This window comes from Ovis canadensis, chromosome 3 (genome assembly GCF_042477335.2).
Source record: "Ovis canadensis isolate MfBH-ARS-UI-01 breed Bighorn chromosome 3, ARS-UI_OviCan_v2, whole genome shotgun sequence".
Lineage (NCBI taxonomy): Eukaryota > Metazoa > Chordata > Mammalia > Artiodactyla > Bovidae > Ovis > Ovis canadensis.
In genome coordinates, this window is record NC_091247.1 from 163,047,026 (window position 1) to 163,066,226 (window position 19,201).

Consider the following 19,201-nt stretch of genomic DNA (forward strand, 5'->3'; position numbering starts at 1 on the left):
AATGTTCCCTTGGTATCTCTAATTTTCTTGAAGAGATTTCTAGTCTTTCCCATTCTGTTGTTTTCCTCTATTTCTTTGCATTGATCGCTAAAGAAAGCTTTCTAATCTCTTCTTGCTATTCTTTGGAACTCTGTATTCAGATGCTTATATCTTTCCTTTTCTCCTTTGCTCTTCGCTACTCTTCTTTTCAGAGCTATTTGTAAGGCTCCCCAGACAGCCATTTTGTTTTTTCCCATTTCTTTTCCATGGGGATGGTCTTGATCCCTGTCTCCTGTACAATGTCACAAGCCTCATTCCATAGTTCATCAGGCACTCTATCTATCAGATGTAGGCCCCTAAATCTATTTCTCACTTCCACTGTAGAATCATAAGGGATTTTATTTAGGTCATACTTGAATGGTCTAGCAGTTTTCCCTACTTTCTTCAATTTGAGTCTGAATTTGGTAATAAGGAGTTCATGATCTGAGCCACAGTCAGCTCTTGGTCTTCTTTTTGTTGACTGTATAGAGCTTCTCCATCTTTGGCTGCAAAGAATATAATCAACCTGATTCCGGTGTTGACCATCTGGTGATGTCCATGTATAGAGTCTTCTCTTGTGTTGTTATAAGAGGGTGTTTGCTATGACCAGTGCATTTTCTTGGCAAAACTCTATTAGTCTTTGCCCTGCTTCATTCCGCATTCCAAGGCCAAATGTAAAGTAATGCTCAAAATTCTCCAAGCCAGGCTTCAGCAATATGTGAACCGTGAACTCCCTGATGTTCAAGCTGGTTTTAGAAAAGGCAGAGGAACCAGAGATCAAATTGCCAACATCCGCTGGATCATGGAAAAAGCAAGAGAGTTTCAGAAAAACATCTATTTCTGCTTTATTGACTATGCCAAAGCTTTTGACGGTGTGGATCACAATAAACTGTGGAAAATTCTGAAAGAGAAGGGAATACCAGACCACCTGACCTGCCTCTTGAGAAATCTGTATGCAGGTCAGGAAGCAACAGTTAGAACTGGACATGGAACAACAGACTGGTTCCAAATAGGAAAAGGAGTATGTCAAGGCGGTATATTGTCACCCTGCTTCTTTAACTTATATGCAGAGTATATCATATTACATATTACAGCTGGGCTGGAAGAAACACAAGCTGGAATCAAGACTGCTGGGAGAAATATCAATAACCTCAGATATGCAGATGACACTACCCTCATGGCAGAAAGTGAAGAGGAGCTTAAAAGCCTCTTGATGAAAGTGAAAGAGGAGAGTGAAAAAGTTGGCTTAAAGCTCAACATTCAGAAAATGAAGATCATGGCATCCGGTCCCATCACTTCATGGGAAATAGATGGGGAAACAGTGGAAACAGAGTCACACTTTATTTTTGGGGGCTCCCAAATCACTGCAGATGGTGACTGCAGCCATGAAATTAAAAGACGCTTACTCCTTGGAAGAAAAGTTATGACCAAGACCTAGATAGCATATTGAAAAGCAGAGACTAATTGCTGACTAAGGTCCGTCTAGTCAAGGCTATGGTTTTTCCAGTGGTCATGTATGGATGTGAGAGTTGGACTGTGAAGAAGGCTGAGTGCCGAAGAATTGATGCTTCTGAACTGTGGTGTTGGAGAAGACTCTTGAGAGTCCCTTGGACTGCAAGGAGATCCAACCAGTCCATTCTGAAGGAGATCAGCCCTGGGATTTCTTTGGAAGGAATGATGCTAAAGCTGAAACTCCAGTACTTTGGCCACCTCATGCAAAGAGTTGACTCATTGGAAAAGACTCTGATGCTGGGAGGGGTTGGGGGCAGGAGAAGAAGGGGACGACAGAGGATGAGATGGCTGGATGGCATCACGGACTCGATGGACGTGAGTCTGAGTGAACTCCGGGAGATGGTGATGGACAGGGAGGCCTGGCGTGCTGCGATTCATGGGGTCGCAAAGAGTCGGACATGACTGAGTAACTGAACTGAACTGAACTGACTGATACATATGTTACCTCTCTTGTTCCTGATACCGGTAGTTGTGTCTTTTACCTTTCTCTTGTGATCAAACTAGGTCTTTATAAATTTTATTATCTTCATAAAAAACCAGTCTTTGGTTTCATTGATTTTCTCTATTATTCCTTTTATTTGATTTCTGTTCTGAACTTAGTATTTCCCTTCTTCTGCTTGACTTACTTCAATTTGTTCTTATTTTTAGTTTCCTGACTCAGTAACCGAGGTCACTGATTTGAGACCTTTCCTCTTCCTTATTCATGTTAAAAGACCTATAAGTTTCTCTCCACATAAAATTTATTTGCCTCCCACAAATTTTGATATGTTTTGTTTTCATTTTCATTTAGTTAAAATAGTTAATTTCTTTGAGTTCTTTTGACTCATGAGTTATGCAGAAGCATGTAAGTTTTCAAACACTTGACGATATTTCACCTGTTATAACCTTTCCTTTTCCTTACACATGTTAAAAGAGCTATAAATTACCCTCCACATACTACTTACCTGCCTTCCACAAATTTTGATGTTTTGTTTTCACTTTCATTTAGTTAAAAATACTTGCTAATTTCTTTGAGTTCTCTTTGACCCATGAGTTATGCAGAAGTATGTTAGTTTTCAAACACTTCAAGATGTTTCACCTCTCAGTTATTATTATCCCACTGTAGTAAGAAAACATATTTTGCATGATTTAACTCCTGCTAACTTTACTGAACCAGGTTTTATGCAAAATACAGTTTATCTAAATGCTTCATGTGAACACCAAAAAGAATTTTCATTCTGCTGTTGTTCAGTGGGAATACAGTAAGTCCTCTATACATGAACAAGTTCCATTTCAAGAGTGTGTTCATAAGTCCGACAAGGTTAGCCTAGGTATCTAACTAACACAATTGGCTACACAGTAATACACTATAATAGATTTACAACACTTTCCACACAAATAATATTTAAACACACACACACAAAATAAGGAAAACATTTTTAATTTTATAGTACAGTACCTTGAAAAGTATAGTAGTACATAGAGTACAACAGCTGGCATACAGGGGCTGGCATAGAGTGAACAGGCAAGAAGAGTTACTGATGGAGGCAGGAGAGGAGGTGGGAGATGGTAAGAGCTGAAAGACTGTCAGCAATAGGAGGCAGAAGGCAAGGTGCAATGTCACTCACGCCTGATGCTGATGACACAGGTTCTGAGTCCTGGCCTGATTCAATTCTATCTACCCTGTTGGAAAAACGATCCAGTGATGTCTGGGTAAGTAGTTCTCTTTTTTCTTGTCACAGATGACAGAGCAGCACTGGACTGCATTCTGAACAGCAGTGGCAAACTTCGTGTACCCTTCTACGCTTGGGTCCCACACCTCAAAAACAGTGCCTTCTCAAATAAAGAAACCCTTTGCCACTTCATGTGTCATTAATCTCTTCATTCTTCAGTTTTTTCTTCTTCCTCTTGGCTTGCTTCATCCTTTCTCTGGGCCTCCAGTTCCATCAGGTCTTTATTAGGAAGCTCCTCATTTTGCACAGCAAGGAGGTCAATGAGGTCGTCCTCTTGCAGATCTAGCTCCAATTTTTTCCTGAGGCTCACTAAGTGGCTGAAGACCTCTTTTTGATTCTTTGTCCACCTTCTCAAATCCATGAAAATAATGAATAAATTATGGGTAAAAGTTGTTCCAAATCCCACTCATGATGACAACTAAACATCACACCAAGCAAAGTCAATGTTTTTTATGGGTCTGGACATGGTAGAGCCCTTCCAAAACTGTTGCAAGGTTGTTCCTGATTTGCCACTTGCCTTTATTGCCTGACAAAAAGTGCAATGTGAGTAATATTTCTTGAAAGCCACTATAATCCCCTAGGTCCACAGGCTGGATAACTGACACAGTATTTGGTGGCAGATACACACTGGGATGAAAGTCATCCATGAACGGAGGGTGGCCGAGAGTACTGTTGAGCAGCAAAAGAATGCTGAATGGGATGTCTTTCCTCAAGCAGTATTTCTCAACTCTGGGATTAAATGGTGGAAAAACCAATCCTGGAAAATGGCCTGTGTAACCCAAGCTTTGGGGTTTCTCTTCCATACAAAAGGAAGAGAGTCCCTGTCTGTTTTTAAGGGCTCTTGGGTTCTCTGAATGAGAAACTAAAAGATGCTCTGGTTTCATACTGCCAGAAGCAGTGCCACCATACAAAGAGAGTTAGCCTATCCTTTAGTGTTTTATAGCCTGGCATCAACTTTTCTTTCTTACTGATACAACTTTGGTCTGAATTCCTCTTCCAGTACAGTCCTCGCACCCACATTAAAAACCTGCTATAGTAAATACGTTCCTTCATCAATAATTTCTTAAAGCATTTCAGGAAATTTCCAGGCAGGTACCATACCTACACTCGCTGCCTTGGCACTTACCTTTACATTGTAAAGCTTGGCTCTAGCCTTGAATCGATAAAAGCAGTCATGGTTGGCTTTACAAGATGTGCCTTCTGATTCTTCACCATGCTTCTTCTTCAAGTCTTCATAAGGCTTTTAACTTTCTTTTGCATCAGCATTAAACTGAGAGCAACTCAGCTGACACTGATCCTGTATTCACATACTGAGAAGTTTCTCCATCTCGTCCATTACTTTTCCATGCTTCTCTGGTATTACTGTCAACATCACTGGCATGGCATACTTCACATGTTCCAAGACTGAATGATTCATGTTATAAGAATAAGTGATCTTTACCATCTTTTTGCCTTGCTCCACTCTCTCAATTATTTTCACTTTTGTTTTGTTATTGCTTGGTGCTTCTTAGCAGTACCAGCCACATCACCGCTGCTTTTATGCTTACTCCTGAACATCCTGGGCTTGAAATAAAGATACTACACCACTGTACTTTGTACAGTACTTTACAGTAAAGTACACAAAAGCACAACCACTTGTAGAGGATGCAGGCATGTAACAACATATTCCAGACACACGAACCAACTTATATGACTGGATACGTGAATGCACGTACACATCTTTGAAAGTTCGCAGTTAGTATGTAGGGAACGTACTACATTGTATAAATGTCAGGACAAGCAGATTGATTTATTTCCTTTCTACTTTTTTGTCTACACTTTTTCTATTATTTATGGAGAGAATAGTTAGTACTGAAATATCCATCATATAATTATGGATATTTTTCTATTTCTCCTTGTGGTTCTGGTTCTGTCAGGTTTTGCTTCACATATTTTCAAGTGACGCCATTAGATGGGTATATATTTTTAGGATTATTATGTTTTCTTAATGAACTGTCCTGGCCCATTTACGATTATGAAATGAACTTTTATCCCTGATAATGTTCACTGTTCTAAATCTTAATGTCTGATATTAAAATGGCCACTCCAGCATTCTTTTGATTATAGTGTTGTATGTGTTCAGTTCAGCTCAATCACTCAGTTGTGTCCAACTCTTTGCAACCCCATGGACTGAAGTTAGTATGTGTCTTAGTTTTCTACTGCTAACAAATAACCATAGTAGCTTAAAACAATACCTATTTATATTCTCACAGTTCTGTGGGTCAGAAGTTCAGGTGAGTTCAACTGGACTTTCTACTTAGGGTCTTACAAAGAGGAAATCAAGATGTCAGAAAGGCTTCTCTCCTATCTGAAGGCTCTGGGAAAGAATCTACTTCTAAGTTCATTCAGGTTGTTGGCAGAATTTAGTTCCTCATGGCTACAAGTATGAGGTGCCTGTTTTCTTGCTGGCTATAGGCACAACAATTCTCTTTGTGCCTAGATGACACCTGTCTTCTTTTTCATATAGTCCCATTTTCAAATCAGCAATGAGTTCTTCTCATGCTTTATATCCTAACTTCTATAACTACCAGCCAGAGAAAGCTCTGCTTTCAAAGGGCATGTATGATCAGATAAAGCTCACTGGGATAATCTCCCTTTTGTCATATAACATAAATAATCACAGGAATGATATCCTAGTCTCAGGTTTCACTCACACTCAAAGGGGAGATGGTTATATAAGAGTGAGGATGACTGGAGGTTAGTCTTAGAATCTTTCAATCTCTATTTGTACTCTGTATTTAAGGTGGGTTTCTGATAGACAGTATACAGTTGGGTCTTTATTTTTTAATCCAATCTTACATTCTCTACTTCAAATTTACATTAAACACAATTGTTCATAGAGCTGGGTTTAAATCTACCATCTCACTTGCTATTCATTTTCTATTTGTTTCATTTGCTTTGTGTTCTTCTCCACTTTAAAAAAAATTTTAAACATTACTATTTCTCCTTATTATGCATTATATTTTCTGCCTCTTTGCATTCTGGGTACTATTTGTTTGGATCCAAGATATTAAAAATTTTATCTTGTTGGATGGATGCTGGATATTTTTGTATTCCTGCTTCCCAGGTGGCATGTGGTAAAGAATCTAATCTGCCTGCCAATGCAGAAAACCCAAGAGATGCGGGTTCAATCCCTGGGTGGGGAACATACCCTAGAGAAGGAAATGGCCACCCACTCCAGTATTTTTGTCTGAGGGACAAAAATTCCAGGGACTGAGGAGCCTGGTAGGCTACAATGCAAAATGTCAGAAACAACTGAGCACGCATGCACGCACACACACACACACAAATATTCTTCTGTTCTGTTCTAAGATGCAGTGAAGTTACTTGGAAATAGTCGCTTTCGATTTAGGACAAGAGTATTCATTTTGCCCTTCTATAGAGCCAAACCCATTCTCTGCAGTCTACTCCATGATTTATAACATTTTCCACTCTGGCTACTGTGAACACATTATTCTTGCTCCTTTATAAGTGAAAGCGAGGGTACTCATCAGTTAGATCCATTAAACTATAATTTCTTATGAACAGTGAACTGTAACATGCCTTCACTGATCAAGCTACTTTGTTTTTACAAAAACTCACATGTCCTCCAAGTTTCATAAAGTCTAAAAATAAGATACTTTCCTGAGATGTTTTTCAGGAACTTGCAATCAGCTGCGTTCAGTTCTAGGTAGAGCTAAGATTAAGACCACTAACTGTCCAACTGGGCTTGTATGAAGTGTCCAGTTGCTGACCTTTTGACGTGAGAGCGCCCACAATTCCACCCTCAGAACATGCTAACGCCTCCATTTTCTGAACATGTGTCTCATGGAGAAGCAAGCAGCTTACCTGCATCTGCACAAGAATGACTCACTTTTTCTTATTACCCTTCCCCATGCTCTGCATACCTTGGACTACCCTGCTTCTTTATTTCCACAAACACCCTGAGTCCCTTGCTATCAGGTAGGTGGATTTGAGAGTTGTTCTCCCAACTCCTCACTTGGTTGCCTCACAAATAAATCCTTTCCCTGCTGCAAGCTTTGCCATCTCAGCATCTGGCTTGTAGCACATCCGGCAAATGAACCTGATTTGGTCACATGAACCTAAATGACTGCTCTAATTCTTTTGATAATTCTTTTCTGGGCCTTGGGTAGCTTGTCACACACATGCACTAGTCAACAGTCAGCTGAAGACTTACAAGAGTCTTCAGTGGTTGCTGTAGATCTCTAGGTCTCTCTTTCTCCTGACGTGCTGCTCATTACTCTCTGGTCCTCTGCCCTGGAAACTCTGGCTGCCTTGGTCTCCCTGGACTCCAAACTCTTTTCTCAACTAAGGGAGATTGCCAGGCTTTGCATGGGTCTCTCCTTCTGTGCTATGTCTTGGAAACTCTCTCAGTACAGTAAGCTGAGGAAAACATAGGGCTCAATTCATTTGTTTCATACTTCTCAGGGATCACTGTTCTTCACTGCCTGATGTCCAAAGTTCTGAGAACTGCTGTTTCATATATTGTGTCAGGGTTTTGGTTCATTTAAATGGAAAGATAAGTCTAGTCCTTGTTATTCCACCTAAGCCAGTAATCAAAGTTCTAGTACTTAGGTTTTATTGTCTTTAAATGTTACCAGAGTTTTAGAAGAGCTGGCAAGTATTATTAGTAAGGGTTGTAGAAAAAGAATCCAAAAATCCAAGAATGTAACATATACCACTGCTCCCCAATTAAAGAAGTTATGTGCCCGTTAGGAAAATAATACACAATAGAGCATTTCCCCCAAACAGTAAGATAGTACTTTTCCCCAAAATAGTGAGATAGTACTTTCTAATTTACATTCTAGTCTTAAAAGGTAATAAACCCTTTTTACATCATAAATGACAAAATTTGTCATGATACAGAAGATTAATTATGACAAAATAATCTGAATTCATTAGGTCAAATCTATAATATAGTCGGCCCTCTGCATCCACAGGCAGGAAAACCATTCCAGAAAGTTCCAAAAACCAAAACTTGAATTTGCTATGTACCAGCAACTATTTACATAGCATTTATATTTCGTTAGGTATTAAAAGTAACCAACAAAAGACTTAAAATATATGGGAAGACATACATAGATTATATGCAAATATTATGCCATTTTATATAAGGGGCTTGAGCATCCACAGATTTTAGTATCTGAGAGGGATCATGTAACCAAACCCCACATGGACACCAACGGGATGGCTATATAAGAAATTTCTGGTTATCAATTTATTTACATTAACATTTTCCACATTATATATGTTGACCATAACATATTAAAATGAACACATTTACAAACTTGATTTAAGGAAATAATACCTCTAAGAAGCCCAGAGTTATCGATGGGTCCAGGATAAACGTTTTGATCTCCCATCTGGTATTTGTCCCAACTGTCAAAGCCAACATACTTTTTCCACTGTTTGAACCAGCGACTATCCACGAGGTACCTTAAAAAAAGGAGAAATTGGTTAAAAAAAAAAAACCATCAAGAACTTTAAGAATAGCAGAAATGCTATCTTTAAAATATATATATATATATTTTTTAATGTGGACCATTTTGAATGAATTACAATGTTGCTTCTGTTTCATGTTTTGGTTTTTTGGCTGCAAGGCATGTGGGATCTTAGCTCCCCAACCAGGGCTCAAACCTGCATCCCCCACATTGGAAGGCGAAGTCTTAACTAATGGGCCACCAGGGAAGTCCCTCTATTTTTTATACTTCACTTTATATCAAAGTACATGTCTACTTCAAAGGATTACTGAGAATAACTAATGCCACAGTTGTAGAAGAGAAATATTTCACTTGTGTAAGGTATTTTTCTATTGTTCTAAAAAATATCTACTACAGACAACTACTGACATACACATGAAACAAAAAATCCTTAATAGAACTTAACAAAAAATGCAATAGCTGTTCAACACAATATGTGCCAACTGAACAAAAATTCAAATGACAATTAGAATCAAGGTAAAATTTTACATGCAACACGGTAAAATGTTAACATGAAAAATGGTTCTTTCACAAAAAACTTACAAATACAGTGTGCTAATTGTATGTGTTTTATTGTATCTTTCAAGGAGTAAGGAAACAATTATTAAAGGTTTGGAAGACTGATTTTAGTAATTATAATCAAAGTTTTAAAAGAAACTTTAAAAATAACTAGCTTCTTTACTAACAAAAGTTGATAGCAACAATACTGTTTCCCACTGTTTCTCATACATAAGTAAAATTTGCTGCGGCAAGCAACTGGTTTTTAATTTATTTCAAAAGTGTGAAACCAAGCACTATAACCATTACTGAAACTATAGTCACCCTATTTTCAAATACCTAAATTAGCTTTCTCATCAGATGACCAGTGACGGAAAACGTAAAATAATAGTCTCTAGCAAAGAAAGCATAAAAAAATTATAAATCTAAAAAAACCATATAAATTTATATTATACCTACCATGCTTTGCCACTGGTTCATAATTATTTTAAAATTCTTTTCCAGAAACATTTTCCCTCACAGTTAACTAGGCTCAATCACAAACAAAAGCAAAGGTCAGCAAGATGTTTAAAGTCCACGTGTGTAGTCAAGTTTTTTAGAACATCATTCCAATGCTTCCATGCTTATATTCTATTCATAGAACCCTGTAGGAATGAAATGCTATCTTTATGTCTGAAAATACCTGAAGTAAAGGCACCAACCTAACAAAACCCCACAATTTTTAAGGAATATTCATCAGCAGTTCGATTTCCTAAAAATGGGTAAGGTAGAATTATCTATACATGAGTATTCCAAACATACTATCAGGGTCATACAATGGAATGCCCACAAGTTGTAGATTTTGATCTATGAGGAAAAAAGAGAATTGAAAAACCAAGTTTTAAGAAAACCCCATTTGTAAGATAAACACAATAGGTTAGACTAGCAATGTCTTTATATGTTAAATTGAATAAAGAAAATTAGACTTAGCTGCATGCGTGCATGCGTGCTCAGTTGTGTCTGACTCTATGATGCTAAGGATGGTAGCCTGCCAGGCTTCTCCGTCCATGGGATTTCCCAGGCAAGAATCCTGGAGTGGGTTGCCACTTTGGTCTCCAGGGGATCTTTCTGATCTAGGGATTGAACCTTCGTCTCCTGCATTGGCAGGCAGGTTCTTTACCTCTGAGCCACCAGGGAAAGCCAATGAAACATGAGGGAAGCAGAAAAAACAGGAGTATCTATTACGGAAATAATGTGTAGTCTTCTTAGGTGTACCCTTGAAATTAGATAAAGTGGACATATAAATGGAAAAAAAAAAATCCAAGACATTTACATGGATTTGTTGTACTGTAAAAACTTTAATCTATTATAGACCTGCCCCAAACACGAGATTCCTCTATTTTAATTCATACAAGCCTAGGACAAAACCAACAGCTCAGCAAGATTTTCAGTAAGTGAACAAAGACCTAAATCTATTATACATTTTCAACAGCACTCTTAATCTTTGATACGTTATTAAGGTCCAGATGCACCCAACTGTAGCTTCTCAGTTTCTTTTTTGAATAGTTTTAACTATTTGTAAAAGTTGGTATTTCATGGTTTTTATTCTTGAAATAGCAATCTCTACAAACAGTTATAACTGATTTTAAGATAGTCTAAAGTCGGTAACTTTGCCTACTAGGTCTTGCATGATCTGATCTGCTCCTACCTCCCTCTTTAGTCTTAACTGGAGCCATTTTTCTTTTTGCTGAGATCTAGTTCCTGGACATACTATCTTCTGCCTCATGGCTCCTTCTGCCTCAAATATTCCCCTACTGCTCTCACCACCTAGTTAACTCTTATTATCTTTCAGATAATTAAACATCACTTTTCTCAGGGAATCCTTCCATAAGCTTCTCCCCATTTCCTCTTAGTTTGGAAAAGAAAACACAAGATGGCAATCTCAGTTTACTAGTTCTCAAGACTCTTTATTCAGTTACAAGGATTACCTTTAACAATAACAAAATAACATTTGAGGTTTACTCCTGGGCAAGGCAAGTACTTCTAAGTACTTTAATATACTGACTCACTTACTCCTTTAACTACCCAATGAGGTGGGAACTCCTATAATTTCACAGGCACATAGAACTTGCCCAAAGTTACAAAGTCAGTGCCAGACCTATGATTAAGAAAATGTGTTAGTAGCATAGGGAGAAGCGAAAAGACCAATGAAAGCACAAAGAAACAAGAACCAGGCTCAAGTATTCAACATGTGTGGAACTACTCTATACTCTAAAAGCATCATTACAAACCAGTGTAGAAAGATCTGGATATACATACATGGAAAAAATTAATTAGAGCTCTACACCTCACATATATAGTCAGTACTACTTGAAAAAGTTTAAGAAAACCTGAATGTGTTAAACATGACTGATACAAGGGAACAGTAACACAAAGTCTGTGTATGCTTAAGTACTACTTCACTCTATACAGTGCGAGGACTAGGGTAAAGCAAGTGAGATGCCAAGGGACCCTAACAGGGAGTGCATCCTTTTACACCCTAGGAGGCTTACTTGTCTCAGCCTAGCCCTAACTCCAAAACAAACACTAGATAAATGCAGAAAACTACCCAGCTATACTGAGTTGCACAGGTATGCACAAAACATAAATGTTTACATCTTACAGTCACCATGTGCATTATGAACTACACACTCCACATCTGTTACAATTTCTTGGTGCATTTTGGATAACCTTCCTTCTACCATTTCACAATAACTTACAGGCTGCAATGTTTTTGAATCCCACTTCAAGCAAATTTCCTCTTTTTCAAAATAAAAACGGCATATTTTTGTGGTATTAGTGTATTTCTTAACCTTTAATAAATGTAAAACTATGCTACAATTTTATTAGGTATCTTTTTTAAACAAATGGGTCACTGCCAAGAAATTTTCAAGTGCTGTGCCCCAACACTGTTTTCCCATATGCCCTGTGGGTTTTACTGCAATATAGCACAGTGATTTTCAGGAACACATGCTCTGTTACAGCAGAAACTGAACAAAAATAAATCACAGTTGGATTAAAAACATAAATGTGAATGCAAAAATATAATTTTTTAAAAGAGAATGGAGAAAACTCTTGTTACTTCAGAATATAGGAAGAGTAAACACAAAAAACAAAAACTCTTAAAAGTAAAGGTTGATAAAATTGCAAGGTTAAAATGAAAAGCTTCTGTTTAACAGAGGCACCAAGTAAAGAAAGACAGAGATTGGGAAAAATACTGCCTATAACCAACAAAGGATTAGAATACATGGAAAAACTCCTTTAATTTAAAAAGAAAAAAAGGACAATACACAGGACATAAGAATGGCCTCGAGACAAAGGAGAAAGTGTTCTATATCATTAGTAATGTAAAAAATACAAATTAATATCATACCACATCATTTGCATGAAATTGGTGAACACACAAGCACATGTACATGTGTCAATAATATTGTGTGGAGAAGATGTGTAGTAACTACAGCTTATAAACTACCAACTGGGGTATAAACTAGAATCCTCATTTTGGAGAATAATTTGGCAAATTTATTAAAGATGAAGATGTGCATACTGCAGAATTGCATATTGTCATTGCTAAGTCTTATAAGAAACTCTTGCACATATTTACAATACAACTTGTAATGTAGTTACATTACATATAACGCAACATAATTAGCAAATGGAAAACTAGAAAAGCTCCCTAATATCCACTCTTCCTATCATGACATATTATACAAAAACTGAAATGAAAAATACAGCTGCCAAGTATTAACATGGATAAATCTCAAAACTGCAATGTTAAATTAAAAAAATAGAAGCTGCAAAAGGATACATGTAATATAACACAAATATATTAAGATACAGATATGTACACACAGTACAACTATAGAAAAATTTTAAACATGCCACAAATAACAATATTCATAGATTCATGTATACATATTGAAAATATAAGTAAAGGGAATAATAAAAATCATTTCTGGATGGTGGCTCCCCGTGGCAAGAGAGGGAAGGGGTTAGGATGAGCGAAACAGGTACAGGGAGATTCAATTGTATTTGTAAAGCTTTTTTTTTTTTTTTTTTAACTAACACAGGTTTACACAGGGGTTTTGTTACATTTTCCTTTGTATTCTGTTTTCTGAAGTAGTATACTTAATATGATCAATATGTTTCCTAATTAATACAGAATAACAGTTTATATGGGCTTCCCTGGTGGCTTAGTGGTAAAGAATCTACCTGCCAATGCAGGAGATACAGGTTTGACCTTTGGGTCATGAAGATTTCCAAAGAAGGAAATGGCAACCCATGCCAATATTCTTGCTTTGGAAATCCCATGAACAAATTGGACACAACCTAGCAACTAAACAATAACAATGGTTTATGTATAATCTTCATATACATGCACAAAATGAAAGAGTCAAAAAACATACAGACTATGAATAATGTTGCAGTCAAACAAGCTGATAGCAAATAAGATTTCAAGCATAAAAACGGGACAAAAATATGTACAGAAAAATGTATAAAATGCATAGCTTTAGTTTTATTACTATTTACTTTTTTAAAGAAATTCATTATTTTCTATTATTATTATTTTCTATTACCTCATATTTATTTTATACTATCTCTTCCAAAAGAAAAGACCCTGACCCTGGGAAAGATTGGAGGCAGGAGAAGGGGATGACAAAGGACGAGATGGTTGGATGGCATCACCAACTTACTGGACATGAGTTTGAGCAAGCTCCAGAAGTTGGTGAAAGACAGAGAAGCCTGGCATGCTGCAGTCCATGGGGCTGCCAACAGTCAGACACAACTGAGTGACTGAACAACGACAAATCTCTTCCAAATCCAACAGATGAATTTCCATTCAGTTCAGTTCAGTCACTCAGTCATGTCCAACTCTTTGCAACCCCATGAATCACAGCATGCCAGGCCTCCCTGTCCATCACCAACTCCCGGAGTTCATTCAGACTCATGTCCATCGAGTAGGTGATGCCATCCAGCCATCTCATCCTCTGTTGTCCCCTTCTCCTCCTGTCCCCAATCCCTCCCAGCATCAGAGTCTTTTCCAATGAGTCAACTCTTCCCATGAGGTGGCCAAAGTACTGGAGTTTCAGCTTTAACATCAGTCCTTCCAATGAACACCCAGGACTGATCTCCTTCAGAATGGACTGGTTGGATCTCCTTGCAGTCCAAGGGACTCTCAAGAGTCTTCTCCAACACCACAGTTCAAAAGCATCAATTTTTCGGTGCTCAGCTTTCTTCACAGTCCAACTCTCACATCCATTCATGACCACTGGAAAAATCATAGCCTTGACTAGACGGACCTTTGTTGGCAAAGCAATGTCTCTGCTTTTCAACATGCTATCTAGGGTGGTCACAACTTTCCTTCCAAGGAGTAAGCGTCTTAATTTCATGGCTACAATCACCATTAGATTTTAACAAAAAGTTACATAAACCTTGAAGAATTTTCTTTAGAAAAACATGACTTAATTGTTTCCAAATTGATCAAATTATGAATCTGATATATAGTAATGCATTCATTTTCAAGAAATTATTTCCTTTTGTTAACTAGAGCAGCTGCTACTAAGCCAGAAAGGTGAAAATGATTGGTTGACATCTCATAAGAAAAGAAAAGCACAAAGGACAAAAGTACAGATTATTACCCTTGTTATCTGGGAAGATATGTAATCTAAACAATCAAAAAATTCTAAAACTGATATATATACTGACTTTAAGCTGATCAAGCTTTGGTACCAAATATTAAACTTACCAAATATTAAACTATAGACTTGCAACCATCCTAGGTTTAACTAAATACTAATGTGCAAACATCTAGATAGTCCAGAGTAATTATTAACCTCTTTATGATAAACTAATTTAAGTTTCTTACACAAGGAGTCAGTATCATACAGATGAAACTGAGGATGAAATATTTCTGAATAATACTGAGCCATCTGACTGTGTTCCTATATAAAAAGCTATGAAGTAAATGTACGAAAATATGCTCAAGATCATTTCAGCTTTTGGGTGAGGCTTCAGACTGTGGCTGAATCACTATCATTCCCTCTGTTTCAGTGGATTAGTGAAAAGTGAAAGTGAAAATTGTCCAGTTGTGTCCAACTCCTTGTGACTGAATGGACTATAGAGTCCATGGAATTTCCGAGGCAGAATACTGGAGTGGGTAGCCTTTCCCTTCTCCAGGGGATCTTTCCAACCCAGGGATCGAACCCAGGTCTCCCACATGCAGGTGGATTTTTTAACCAGATGAGCCACCAGGGAATACAAGGGTCTTTAATGATGATGCCTCACATTTGTCACTACCCAAAAGGCCTGTTTCCATTCCAATCCCAAAGAAAGGCAATGGCGAGGAATGTTCAAACTACCACACAATTGCACTCATCTCACACACTAGTAAAGTAATGCTCAAAATTCTCCAAGCCAGGCTTCAGCAATACGTGAACTGTGAACTTCCAGATATTCAAACTGGTTTTAGAAAAGGCAGAGGAACCAGAGATCAAATTGCCAATATACGCTGGATCATCGAAAAAGCAAGAGAGTTTCAGAAAACCATCTATTTCTGCTTTATTGACTATGTCAAAGCCTTTGACTGTGTGGATCACAACAAACTGTAGAAAATTCTGAAAGAGATGGGAATACCAGACCACCTGATCTGCCTCTTGAGAAATCTGTATGCACATGAGGAAGCAACAGTTAGGACTGGACATGGAACAACAGACTGGTTCCAAATAGGAAAAGGAGTATGTCAAGGCTGTATATTGTCACCCTGCTTATTTAACTTATACACAGAGTATATCATGAGAAACGCTGGGCTGAATGATGAAGCACAAGCTGGAATCAAGATTGCTAGGAGAATTAGCAATAACCTCACATATGCAGATGACCACCACCCTTATGGCAGAAAGCAAAGAGGAATTGAAGAGCCTCTTGATGAAAGTGAAAGAGAGTGAAAAAGTTGGCTTAAAACTCAACATTCAGAAAACAAAGATCATGGCATCTGGTCCCACCACTTCATGGGAAATAGATGGGAAAACAGTGGAAACAGTGGCAGACTTTATTTTGGGGGGCTCCAAAATCACTGAAGATGGTGACTGGAGCCATGAAATTAAAAGACATTTATTCCTTGGAAGGGAAGTTATGACCAACCTTGAGAACGTATTAAAAAGCAGAGACATTACTTTGTCAACAAAGGTCCGTCTAGTCAAGGCTATGGTTTTTCCAGTGGTCATGTATGGATGTAAGAGTTGGACTATAAAGAGAGCTGAGCACCAAAGAATTGATGCTTTTCAACTGTGGTGTTGGAGAAGACTCTTGAGAGCCCCTTGGACTGCAAGGAGATCCAACAAGTCCATCCTAAAGGAGATCAGTCCTGGGTGTTCATTGGAAGGACTGATGTTGAAGCTGAAACTCCAATATGTTGGCCACCTAATGTGAAGAACTGACATTTGAAAAGACCCTGATACTGGGAAAAACTGAAGGCGGGAGGAGAAGGAGATGACAGAGGATGAGATGCTTGTATCACATCACCGACTCAATGGACATGAGTTTGAATAGGCTCTGGAAGTTGGTGATGGACAGGGAGGCCTGGCGTGCTGCAGTCCATGGGGTGGCAGAGTCAGACAAGACTGAGCGAGTGAATTGTACTGAGTGATAATTCTCAAACACTAGTACATCAATATGAAAATGTTTCTATAATGATATTATGAGTTCAAAATTACTAAAGAAAATTTCAGAGATTAAGTATCTATGGTCTTCAATCGATCTCAAGTCCCTTAAAAACATCTGACAATCCTCCAGCATATCTCCAGTTTAGCCTTCTTTACTTCCAATAATTATTTCAAACCTTTTCAAAACATTAAGTCTCTAATCCATTAGGCTGAATAGACAGCCTTGCTGCTTACTTTTCAAAGAAGTAAGCCCCAACTTTCTAACTCTCTTACTCCACACCTTTATCATCAGTGATTCCCTTACACACCCGTGGAGTATATAACTCTCCTTAAATCTAAGGCTAATAATTTTTGTTCCTATTCTTTGGATCTAATTTCCTTCTGCCTCCTTGGAGACTTAACTCATAAACAGCCCCTACCATCTTTTCTTTTTCCCCCGTATCTATTCTGTTTTTTTTCACTTAGCATGTAAGAAGATCCACTCTTTTCCCCCTTCTGCCCATATGACTGCCCTACTCACATACTCATTTCCTCTTCTATCTGCTCCCATTTTTCTGATTTGTCCTTGCAGCCAAACTTCTCCTTCCTCAATCTTCACTTACTCTTCAGCAAAGCACAACAGATCTTGCTATCCCACTGGACCCGCAAAAAGGTCCTCACGAAGTCACCAATGGCCACCCTACCAAATCCAAAGGATTCATAATTTTGTTACCGTATCAACTGCTTTTAAAAATAACCTCAGTGACTGCACCTTTCCGGAGGGCAGGAATATATCTGTATCTAAATATATTTAGCTATTTTACAAGACTCCCTACTTCTACCTAAATGTTAGTAGTCACAGAGCTGCTCTTCAATTACCTCTTTTCTCACAGTCAATAGTCTCCGTGATATCATACCTTCACCAGGAGTCTAAAATCTGCATGCTAAGACCAATCCTCAAGTTCCTGAATATTTCCAATTTCTACTCATCCATATCAACTTGGATTTTTTATAGAATTTCAACTTCAAGTTGTCAATTGTCTTTACATCCCCAAATGTACTCCTTCTCTAATATCTCTTTAATAAATGTCATCAGTAATTTAGTTCCCCAAACCAGAAACCAAATTATCCTATATTCCTCCATGACCCCTTAACATCTAGCAACCAAGTCTGTCCCTCTCTTCTTCATGCTCAGAGAAGTCTCTTAGTTCTGTAACTCACCCTCCTCATCAGTCTTAAGTGGCACAGAGTACTATAACAGCTGCCCAACTTATACCTGCTTTAAATTTGCTTGCTTCCAATTTAGCCTCCATTCTGCTGCCAAACATTTTAAAAACACAAATATGATCAATCACTACTGTTAAAATTAAAATTTAGTGTCATGTAACAGACCATCTTACCTGTCTCCTGAGAAACCTGTATGAGGGTCAAGAAGCAATAGTTAGAACCCCGTATGGAACAACTGATTGGTTAAAGATTTAGAAAGGAGTACGACAGGGCTGTCTGCTGTTACCCTGTTTGTTTAATCTATACCCTGAGCACATCATGAGAAATGCTGGGCTGGATGAGTTACAAGCTGGAATCAAGATTGGTGGGAGAAACATCAACATCATCAGATATGTGGATGATACCACTCTAATGGCAGAAAGCAAAGAGGAACTAAAGAGCCTCTTGATGAACACGAAGGAGAGAGTGAAAGAGCTGGCTTAAAACTAAATACTAAAAAAACTCAGATCATGGCATCCAGCCTGATTTGCTTCATGGTAAATAGAGGGGGAAAAGGTGGAAGTAGTGACAGATTCCACTTCTTGGGCTCTAAAATCATTGCAGATGGTGACTGCAGCCATGAAATTAGAAGACGTTTGCTTCTTGGCAGGAAAGCTATGACAAACCTAGACTGTGTTGAAAAGCAGAGACATTACTCTGCCAATCAGGTCTGTATAGTCAAGGCTATGGTTTTCCCAGTGGTTACGTACAGTTGTGAGAGCTGGACCATAAAGAAGGCAGTGCCAAAGAATGGATGCCTTCGAACTGTGGTGCTGGAGAAGGCTCTTGAGAGTCCATTGGACAGCAAAGAGATCAAACCAGTCAATCTTAAGGGAAATCAACCCTGGATACCTGGAAGTACTATGATGCTGAAGCTGAAACTCTAATATTTGGTCATCTGATGTGAACAGCTGACTCTCTGGAAAAGTCCCTGATGCTGGGAAAGATTGAGGGCAGAAGAAGAGAGGGTCAGAAGATGAGATGGCTGGATGGCATCACCGATGCAATGGACGTAAAC

The 19,201-nt window shown here is 38.2% G+C and overlaps 1 protein-coding gene across 6 annotated transcripts in view; it reads right to left on the reverse strand.

Annotated features, from left to right (window-relative positions):
• Positions 1-19,201, reverse strand: part of USP15 (ubiquitin specific peptidase 15) — a 128,182-nt gene that overhangs the window by 94,799 nt on the left and 14,182 nt on the right. For all 6 annotated transcript variants that reach the window (XR_011255965.1, XR_011255964.1, XR_011255966.1 and 3 more), the window contains exon 2: positions 8,590-8,717. Coding sequence is in view for 3 of the 6 variants with exons in the window: in XM_069584772.1 (XP_069440873.1) it covers positions 8,590-8,717 (128 nt within the window). In the remaining 3 variants the exon portion in view is untranslated. The remainder of the gene's footprint in view (positions 1-8,589; positions 8,718-19,201) is intronic.